Source organism: Neovison vison, chromosome 8 (assembly GCF_020171115.1).
Source record: "Neovison vison isolate M4711 chromosome 8, ASM_NN_V1, whole genome shotgun sequence".
In the NCBI taxonomy this organism is placed as follows: domain Eukaryota; kingdom Metazoa; phylum Chordata; class Mammalia; order Carnivora; family Mustelidae; genus Neogale; species Neogale vison.
Genome location: NC_058098.1, coordinates 86,500,616 through 86,511,333, shown reverse-complemented (window position 1 = coordinate 86,511,333; position 10,718 = coordinate 86,500,616). Strand labels below are relative to the sequence as shown.

Sequence of the window (10,718 nt, the reverse complement as noted above, 5' to 3'; positions counted from 1 at the left end):
CTGCCAACGGGCTTGGTTAGCCGAGAGGCTCCTCCCTCAGCAGCCACTGCTACTGCTTTTTGGTGCAGCCTGAGCCCTGGTTTGGGGCAAACACTTCCGATCCTCAAGGTGAGTCCTGACTTTAACCTGTGATGATCCAGTACTGATGTGCCTGTTGTGATTAAAACATCAAAGGCCAATAGGACAAACAAAAGGGCAATCTTGCTTATCTGAATGTCGCTCTAAGATGGAACTATCCATTCTGTGTATCATTAAAGCAGGGTCACGTTCATGAGGAAGACCCACTTGACTTTGTCTAAGTAATACTGCAATCACTTGTTACTTTATGGGATCCTTTCTCCCGGGATTGCTTCTTGAATCTACTGGGACTCCGGGGGCCATCACAGGTTTTGCTGACTTACATTCTGACTACCATTTATTGATGCTTTCCTCACGTGACAAGTGTTTTACATTTATTATTTAATACATCAACCCTACAGAAAGGCAGGTTCATTTCCATTTTCAAATTAAGGCTCTGAGAAGTTGATTAACTTTCTCACAGTAACTTAACTAATAAATGGGCTCTGGACTTATGTTGGTAAAGGCCACCATTATAGTGCAGTTGTACTGAGAAGCAGCACTTTCAGCTTCAGTTACTGAAATGTGTAAAATTCTGCTAAGGAATATTTTTATCCTTCCATTCAGAAGGGTCGCTGGACACTGAGGACTTGGGACTATTCTGAAAGAGACTCTTCTCTGAAATGACAATGACGATGACAACGAAAACGTTAGGTAAGTGGCGGGAATGGACCAGACAGGCACTGTTACTCTAGGCCAGACTCCCAGTCCACTCACCAGAGGTTCCCACAGCCCGTGTGATAACCTGCAGCGCAGGAATCTGTCAGTGAGGGAGCAGCACAGGTTCCCCTGGCAGAAGGTGGACTACCCGTCGGGCGGACTGCCTATTCCTAATGAAATATGTCATGTGACTCTGCTGATGCAATAGCTACTAACAGTATTTAAAAATTACCTTGGAGAAATTTCCTGCTCACCTTAATATCATGCATGTGTTTACTGGAAAAGAAAAAATTCCCTAGAAATGCTTATTTAACCTTGCCAGTTCTGATGAAGATATAGTATAGCGAATCATGGGAATTTCTTTTATGATTTCATGTTCTACATAAAAACGGCTCTGCCTTAGTACTGATCCAGTTCCTATGGGGCCTCAGCCTAAACCCGTCTGCTTTCAAAAAAGTAGAAGCCCGACCTACCAAATGATTTCCTCTGGATTGAAATATATTAAGATAGAATAAACCTTCGCATCCAAACTCATCATGTTTTCCCTCAGATACCAAAGTACAAAAAGGCCAGGCTGAATTTCTTTTAAATTATTTTATTTTTGTGTAAGCTAAAAGGAAATTTACACACTGAAATCTCAAAAGACCTTGGGCATGCACATTAACCCTGTCAGAGGTTCTTCTACATGTCTTTCTTTTTTCCATAGGAATTTCCCCAAACATTTAAAACCCATAGTTTTTACTGTATATACAGCCTAAACCATAGCAATCTATGATTATGTCATTTTACACTGTGCAAAATCCTCAAAAAATAGTGGTACGATAAAACAAAAAATCATTAACAAGTAAATTTCATTGTAAGACATGTAATTTGGTCCTTCTCCAAATCAGACTGATTGAAAACAGACACAACCTCTTTAAACCCCTCCAATCAAGTTCTGACAATGATCCACACCCTGTGACAAAACAGCAATCGATAAAGTACCTTGCAAAAGGTCAAGCAGCAATATGCCAGATTGGAAAGATTAAAAAAAGAGCGCAAAAATGTTAACAAAAGCCGGATCTGAAACAAACCCACCACACATGAAATTGAAAAAAAAACAAACAAAAAAATGGGGACTTTGGAGCTTATTTATGATTGCAAAAGTAATTCAACATATGATATGAAAAATTAATATAACATTCAATGCAATCTGGAAAGACTGAAGGGGATTTCAGACAGTGGAGATTTGAATTTTTAATTTTCTTTTTTTTATTTCAAAAGTTTTGTAAGAAGGACACCACCAGTGTATTTCACAAAGACATAAATGTATACACCCCAGCAACACAAAAAGAATAAATCTTCAAAAATGTTCACCCCCAATTATTTACATTTTTTTCTAATATAAATTTAGGACTTCAGTATGTAAATAAATATACATTACTATGTATACCTTTCTAGTGCGGCTTACCAACAAATCAGCTGAACTTTTTTTTTTTTTTTTAATTAGAGCAGGTATGCTTTTGATGGGAGGGAGGGATGGGCGGGAGGGAAGGAAAAGCAATTGAAATTGTCCAATTCACATCAGTTATCAGTCTGCTTTCTCTTGGGACCTTGTGGAAGGTGTTAACGTGGCTGGGAACATCAACACCTTGGCATGCATGAATGTTAAGTCCGGAAGGCTCGCGATCACCTTGATGGCTTCTTCACTCAGGTGCTCTTCTCTTTTTGGTTTCCTATTGACAAATGAAAAAAACGTGTTAATGTGGCTTTGCTGTAGGACAAATGGGAGAAAATCCTTTCTCAGGGTAGACAGCGATCTGTGGGGCTTCTCTCTCAGGTCCTGAACCTTATAACGTGTGTGTGTGCATGCGCACGTGCATGTGCTTCCAGTGCCAGAGGCCGAATCCCTTACAGAGCTGCATGCCCATTTTATGTGTGCTTGTTATAGCTGGGCACGGACATACAGACATTCCCATGTACCCGGGCCCACTTTTAAAATGTTCTAAGCAGAAATAGAGTGCTTGAGGCCTAATAAAACTTCACCCGACCAGATTTCCCTCTGGCCCCTGTGAAATTACTTCAACATAAAGTATATAAACATATATATATATATGTTTATATATATATATAATATACATAATTATATATTATATATAATATATATTATGTTTATATATAAACATAAACATAAACAAGACCCTGTAAGTCATTTTAACCTCAGGCTCTCTCAATCTCCTATGGGGAATTCCAGGAGAAAGCCCTTGGCTCAGAAACACCCAGGCTTGACCCTGCTGGGACACAGACAGCAGGTCCAACAGGAGCAGCGCGGGAGCTGGTTGCAGATGCTAAGAATGGACATGGGCAGGAAGTGCTTGGGGAGAGGGGAAATCTTGAAATCCTAGAGGTTCTAGAGACAAAGTACATTTCACTCACTGTCCCTGGTATTAAAAGTGAGCATGTTAGTGCCTACCACAGATAGGAAGAACTCCTTTTCATCCAGGGCTTCCCAGATGGTGAGCTGCAGAAATGTCAAGAGAGCCTCAAATGTGGCTCAAATTGAGCATATGACTGTAAGCCAACCTTGATTTTTTCCAGAATGTTAAAAATATTCAAAGAATAGTTGCGGTCATACAGATACTAATTTTAGACTAAAGTTCATTTAAAACTGTTCATTCTAAAAAGCTCAATTCTCTTCTATGGTAAAATAGCTGGTAATGTATTAGGTGTGGTACAAGTTATTTCTTCCACCTAATTATTTTCTTTGTTGTTGGGATGGGGAACGGGACATCATGAGATGAGGCAAGAAGGGAAAGATAGATACGGGTCTTTACTTCATACCTAGACTTTGCTGTTAATCACTTTCTAATTCAGGCTGAAATGAAATGATTTATTAGAATGAAGGAAAAATCAGACATCAGAATTTTAGGACCAGAGTTCTTCAAAAAGGGGTGGGCTTTAAGCACACCAAAACCATCAGATCAACCAATACTCTGGTCTGCGGTTTCTCAGAAAAATGGAATAGCAATCCAGTATTTTCTACTTAAAATCTACAATTTTCATTGCATTTAAATGGTGGCAAAATTACTAGGTGGATGTTTGATCTAGAAAAACCAGAGAGTAAAGTGAAAGACTGGAAGTGTCTGCATAATGAAAAAGGCCAGTCTCTCACCAGTGGTCCATCTTAGCATCACTAACAATGGAGTCAATCAGGTTATTATGCAACTTCTGACACAGTACAACACCTGTGCTGTCGTCCAGCCACAATGTTTCACCCAAGCTCATTAAACTTGTGGATATAATTTCTAGCTTACAGGAAGTAAGGGGAAATGAGAAACATTAACTACTACTTGAGGAAGCCAACAGATAAATCCTGAGGTTGGGACATTCTGCAGGACATCTGGGCTGATCTTTTTAATATGCTACTGCTAAAACTGAAAACAAACACAAGGGTTAGGGGTGGATAAGCTAGGTTAAAGGAGGTTGAAGAGCCGTAACAGCCAGGTACAACAGTTCTCTGTTGAAACCAATATTGAGTTGAGGGGACATCTGAATATAGCTTTGGTATTTAGATGGACTAAAAATGCACTGAAGGTGATAGATGGGAGATCACAGGCTGCAGAGGTTGAATTTCGTATGAACTATAAAATCTCATTTTTGGTTAAAACAACACACATACGTATGTATTTGCATGGAAAATGATCTGAAAGGAGTTATACTGATCTGAGAGGTAAGAATGTGAAACTAAGTTTTAATTTTTGTATTTTCTAACTTTCTCTATATATATCTTACTCCTTCTGTAACAACAGAAAGTTAATTAAAAACAGTAACAAGGAGACAGACTCCTGACTCCAGGAAACACACTGAGGGCTGTGGAAGGGGCGGCGGGTAGGGGGATGGGGTAACTGGGTGATGGGCATTAAGGAGGGAATGTGATGTGATAAGCACTGGATATTATACGCAACTAATGAATCATCGAACATTGTATCAAAAACTAATGTACTGTACGTTGGTTATTGAATTAAAAGAAACAAAAACACAGTAACAAATAGGGGCACCTGTGTGGCTCAGTTAAGCATCTGTCTTTGGCTCAGGTCATGATCCTGGGGTCTTGGGATGGAGCCCTGTGTCAGGCTCCCTGCTCGGCGGAGAGTCTGTTTGTCCCTCCCCACCGATTTGTACTCTCTCTAATAAATCTTTAAAAAAAAAACAAAAAACAGTAAAAAATAAAAACTGCACCTAAAGGAACTTTCTCATTTGTGAAATGCAGTTGGAATATGGGGAAGGAGAGCAAGGTAGAAACTTTTAGCCAAGAAATGGTTGGTAAAGAGAACTCTAGACTTTCTACTTAATGGTCTTGTTTCAGAGGCACTACTTAGAGGCAATAGTAAATTGAAATAATAGTTTACAGAGCCGATAGTCTGTGTATTTATCTATAGTCACTGTGCATTCTAGAGGAGGATTTGAAAATAAAAAGTTGTATCATGAACTTTTCTCAAATCCAGAAGCAGTGATCTAATGCTGATTTATATTCTCATTAGCCAAGATTTATCCTTTTTGTCAGTGGAATACAACTGACAGTCCAGAAACAAACCCATATATTAATGGAAAGTTGATTTTCAGTAAGGGTGCCATGACCACTGATGGGGAAAAAAGTCTTTTCAAATAGTGTGGGATATCGACATGTAAAAGAATGAAGCTGGACCCCTATCTCAAAACACATTCAAATATTAAATCAATGGATCAAAGACCTAAATGTAAGAGTTGAGGCTATAGAACTATCGAGAAAAAAACCTAGGTGCAAATCTTCCTAACCATGAAGTAGGCAATGGTTTCTGGGATGGCTGTAACCAAAAAGTCAGACAAAAACAAGCCTCAGTGAGAATATGGAGAAACAAGAATCCTTGACATATGTAAGAATATATAATGAGTATGTATGAATGTAAAATGGTGTAATGTAAATAATGTAAAGAATGTAAAATGGTGGCACTACTTTAAAAAATAGTTCAGCAGTTGTTCAAAAAGTTCAACATTGTTACCATATGACCTGGTAGTGTCACTACCAAGAAAATGGAAAGCATTTGTCCACACAAGAACCTGTACATGATGCTCATAGCAGCATTAGTCATAATAGTCAAAAAGTGAATACAACCCAAGTATCCATCAACTGATTAATGGATAAGTAAAACGTGGTATAATCACACAAAGGAATACTATATAGTTGTAAAAAGGAATGAAGAATACGGATACACACAATAACATGGCCAAACTTGAAAACACACTAAGAGAAAGAGGCCAGAGACAAAAGGTCACATATATGATTCCATTTACAGGAAATAGCCAGAACAGACAAATTCCTAGAGACAGAAGGCAGATTAGTAGATGTCAGGATGCCTGGGAAAACTGACAGAAAAGGGAGTAACTGCTAATTAATGGAGTTTCCACTGAGGGTGATAAAAATGTTCTGGAATTAGTGGTAATGGTTGTGCAATGCTATGAATGTACTAAAAATCACTGAAATGTACACTTGAGAAGGGTGGATTTTACGTTATGTGGACTATATATGTTAGCCAATTAAAAGGTCAAAGGTCAAAATTAAAAGGTTAAAAAAAAGACAAAAAAACATATGTATCTCTTTTGGCAACTAGTCCTTAGGCTTGTATAAACCTGAGTTCGAGAGCTACCACTACTAACTAGGTGGTCACCCACTGATTAAGGAAGTTATTTTTCTCTATACTAGAAAAGGTAAAGCAAGAAGAAGGAACGATTTTAAAACTAAGAACGTGCATTTCTTTAAAAAGTGAGAAGTTACTTTTAACAGGCTGTGTATGGAAAGAGATGAGCTCATGCATGTCTTCCTACATATGCAGCAAAGGCACTTGGAAAAGAGTATGCTATTACCCATCAACTTCCTCTACTTACACCTTGGTTTCTTAACCTTGCAGTACCCTACATCACTCTACCTTCTGTGTGTTGTCAGTAGTCAAGAAGATTTTGATGAGCTTTACTTTCTGTAGTTTATTCCATTCAAAACCAAAAACAGAACGATGTAAAAAAAAAAACAAAAACAAAGACACTGACATTTTCTGAAACGATGCCTGCCATCTGCCTTTCTCTTACCTGTGCAACTGAGAATCATTCATGGGTACATTTTACAGTAATTGTAAAGGCTTGTGAAAATTTGCATTTCTTACCATTTTCAAATAATTGAAATGAGTTGGCAACTCATTTCCGCCCCCCCCATTTGTTATGTTTTAAACACGAAGCTGGACAGATACTAGAGAGCAATTTGGTGCAGTTATAACACTCACCTTAGGATACACACAATGGTTCTAGTTCATTCTGTAGTAGTATAGAATAAGGGAAACAATGAAAATAATTTCTTAAAGTGACAGGAGTTGTTCAAGTTCCCTGGTGTACATGGGATGTTTCAAGGATGAGTTACAGCTGGGAGAGCAAGCAAGCTAACAGTGCGGTATAGAGCTCCTCCTAATGGCACAAAGACTGAATTCTCATCATGGGACTTTGGAAACTCTAGCATAGTTCATTCAGTGACCCTGCAGAAGGACAAGGGTAATGAAACAGTAGTACTGTCCTTAGAGAAGGCTGCCTTAAAAATGACAGGGGAAAAAAGCCCAAACAATAAAAGCATCAGTATTTTTTTTTTTAAGTCAAATGTGCAGTAGCTTTTGGCTAACATATATAGAAAAATATATGGACGAGAACTTTGACAACTTCAATCTGAGAAAAAATTTGAGAGAAAAAATTATAAAGTGAGCAAAAAGAATCCACAGAGGATTCATTTACAAATAGGTTCACTTAAGAGGAGGCTTTACCCCAAAGACATGGGAACAATGAGAATAAGAGAATCTGTGGTGTGTGCACTCTGTAAATTATTCTAGGGAGAAGTTAAGAGTATCCACAATTGTAAAATACATAATTATAAATCTTTTATAATTATAAATATTACTAATAATACATATATGTTGAATGAATGGATATTTAAGCACACAAGCACACAACACAGTTTGAAAGGCAATGGATAATTCAAACTACAGTTTGAAGCCTGGTAAGCATTTATTATTTATAAGGAAAAAAGTTTTTTTTTTTTTTTAAATGGTTGTTTTTCTACAGAAGAACTGCTTCAAAAGATAATTATGAATCTGACATGGAAACAGTTTATTTGTTGAGGAGTAAGGGCTATAATACTTCTGCCAAAGTGGGCCACTAGCAGGTAAATATTTCCACTTGAAAATGCTGATGAACAGTGCATTTGGAACAGCGAAGCTGGTGCTCCTATCAACCAGTATTTTCTCCAACAATAGTGGTCTCCGGGTTCCCAATGACTTCTTCTGAGGAACTGGCCTATTCTTATAGCTAACATGTCTAAGCAATGGCTTACTGCTCGGTGCTAAATTACGTAAAACTAAAGGCTTCCTGAATCCTGAGCACAGGGCCCAAGTGACATTCCTTCTGTTTGGTTCCAATACTGCTTTTCTAAAGGCCATGCCCCTGAGGGGCCTCCCAGAAAGCTTGGCTAAGCAAAGGCTTCACATCCCAGAGGTGCTGCACATCAGCAAAAATGCAGAAAATAAGAGTGGCCATTGCCTCACCTACTCCAGCTTAGCTCAGGGGTATAAAGTCTAGCCTAAGTGACTGGGAGTGTGAAAGTGATCATCATCTCAGTGGTTAGGAAGGGAAAGAGGGACAGTTTCTAAAATGGCTTATGATCTCAATACTTCATCAGAATTCTTCTCAACAAAGTTTGGCCAAGGGAGGGGAGGGTAAAAAGAAAAAACCACATCTGCAGCCCTTTCCAGCTTCTTACGAAATAGCTCTGCTCTAATAAAGTCCATAATTAAACATAATTTGGTAACTGTTTTTTGGAATTAGGGATCATCTACTGATAAATAGAAAGTGAGTGCATTTTAATACAATATATTAAAATACCGTCAACTTAACTTGCTTTCCTAAATTCAAAATTTAGGGTATAATGAATACTAGCTATTTACCTGGTAGATGTGCTTGTCTTCTCTACTGTGGACATGAGTCTTGCAAATGCATCAGTCACTTTGAGGCTTGAGGTGGAGATTTCCAGCTTAGAAGTTGTTAACTCATACAACTCTGGATCCACACCTTATAGTATAAAACGACAGTCAGTGAGGGCAAGCTGCACTGCATTACTCATCAGCCACCATCCAAGATGCAAAAGGCACTCATTCTGTAAACATCTGAGTCTTTTATGAGCACGACATGTCTTTAGACTAATGTTGCATTTATTTTTTAAATTATAGATTCCAACTTTCAGAATTTTTAAAAAGTAGGAAAATACTTTAAAAATCTCACTTAGGTATTAAATACAGCCTTAATTCATCTAACATTTATGTAGTAGATATGCAAATACTTCTACAATTTCTACCTGCTGTAGAAAACTCAATTTTGGATTGTTAGTGATATGAAAGTTATCAATGTTTTATAGAAAGCGCACATGATTTGTTACAGGTACCTCAAGGTTTAAATGGACCGATTAACTTCATTTTTGGAATTTTCTCCCCTTCTATACCTCTTTAACAATTTTATCTCCATTATACTTTTTTCCATACTGAAAGATTTAGGAGCTAGTCTGAAGTCTCAAATACAGTAAATGACTTGGTTAAATATATTCTGACCACCGGAGGACATAAACTATTACTCAAAGTGTCAAAATTATTACTAAAGATAAATTATGTACCACATTGTTCTTTCTTCAGGTCAGAAATAGGGAGGGTAACATATTCCCAGAAAAACTAATAAAAAGCACTACTTTTAGACAAAATGGAAACTGTCTCAAGGGTTTATTTCTTTGGTTTCATATTTGACCTGGTTTTAAGGAATTCAAAATGAAGCTGAGTCTCTTAGATCTGACTTCACTAAAATATACATTTTTATATTTCCAAAGAATATAGATTTATATTAAATAACTGACTACAAAAACAGTCAAAAGAACAATAAATATTTTCAACTCAAGCTCAACTTTGGAATAGAGACTCAGATAAAAAAAAAAATCCCTTACTCTCTATGGTACCAGCAAATTACCTGAGGTAAAAAGTTTAGTAGTTTCAGATTATAGCAGAAATGCAGATTTTAAGAGGAGAATGTCTTATTAGTTTAATCAATTTTTACTTATTATTTCTAAAAAAGTTCTGAAAATAGGCAGAGAAAATTATAAATGTAAATACTAGTGTTATTAATTTTCATCCTTTTAAGATATTTTAAGGTTAAGAAAAAAAATCACGAACTGCCTTCTATTAACCAGCTTTGCAGATGAGTGGCAGATGTAAACACAGATCTCAGATGTTTACAGAAATCAAACAAGCAAAAGCAGCTTCCACAGTTATCATGTCCAACAAGGGGAGGAAGGCTATAGAAAATGTTTGTTGACTCTCCCAAGTTCTTAATATTTCATTAAGGTACAGTTTCAAAAAATACTTAATGAGGCCCTTTCTTTGTATCTCTGTAAGGATGTAAGTTTCAATTAAAACCTAAAAAAATTGTAGATACCTGTAGGGGACCAAATGAACCCAAAGTACCTCCTTCCTCCACTGCGAAAGGTTAGATTCCAAGTAACCACAAAATTGAAGCTGATGTCTAATACATAGTGCAGAATAAACAACTGTATTCTGACTGCCAACAGAAAAGTGGTAGTAAAAATTTGTTCGGGTTTGTAAAATACTGGCCACTTGGCTGTCAAAGAATAAAGTGGGAGATTTAAAAAAAAAAAAAGGAGAAAAAAGACAACAAAAAACCCAATCCCCCCTTGCCCAAAACAAAACCACCACCATCACAAAAAAACCAAGTCAAACCAAACCAAAACAAAAAACCCAGGAAAGTGCCATGACTATATTTTTCAAAAAGGGATAACTACTTAGTCTACACTAATAATTGGAGAGTAATTTTTTTTTTAATGGAAGAGTCTGCTTGTT

At 37.2% G+C, this 10,718-nt stretch overlaps 1 protein-coding gene across 3 annotated transcripts in view; it reads right to left on the bottom strand.

Annotated features, from left to right (window-relative positions):
* Positions 1-1,356: 1,356 nt before the first annotated feature.
* Positions 1,357-10,718, bottom strand: part of AFTPH (aftiphilin) — a 65,478-nt gene continuing 56,116 nt past the window's right edge. For all 3 annotated transcript variants that reach the window (XM_044264092.1, XM_044264091.1, XM_044264093.1), the window contains 2 exons: positions 8,769-8,892; positions 1,357-2,492 (listed from right to left, as the gene is read on the bottom strand). In XM_044264092.1, coding sequence (XP_044120027.1) covers positions 2,348-2,492; positions 8,769-8,892 — 269 coding nt within the window. In that variant the 3' untranslated portion in view covers positions 1,357-2,347. The remainder of the gene's footprint in view (positions 2,493-8,768; positions 8,893-10,718) is intronic.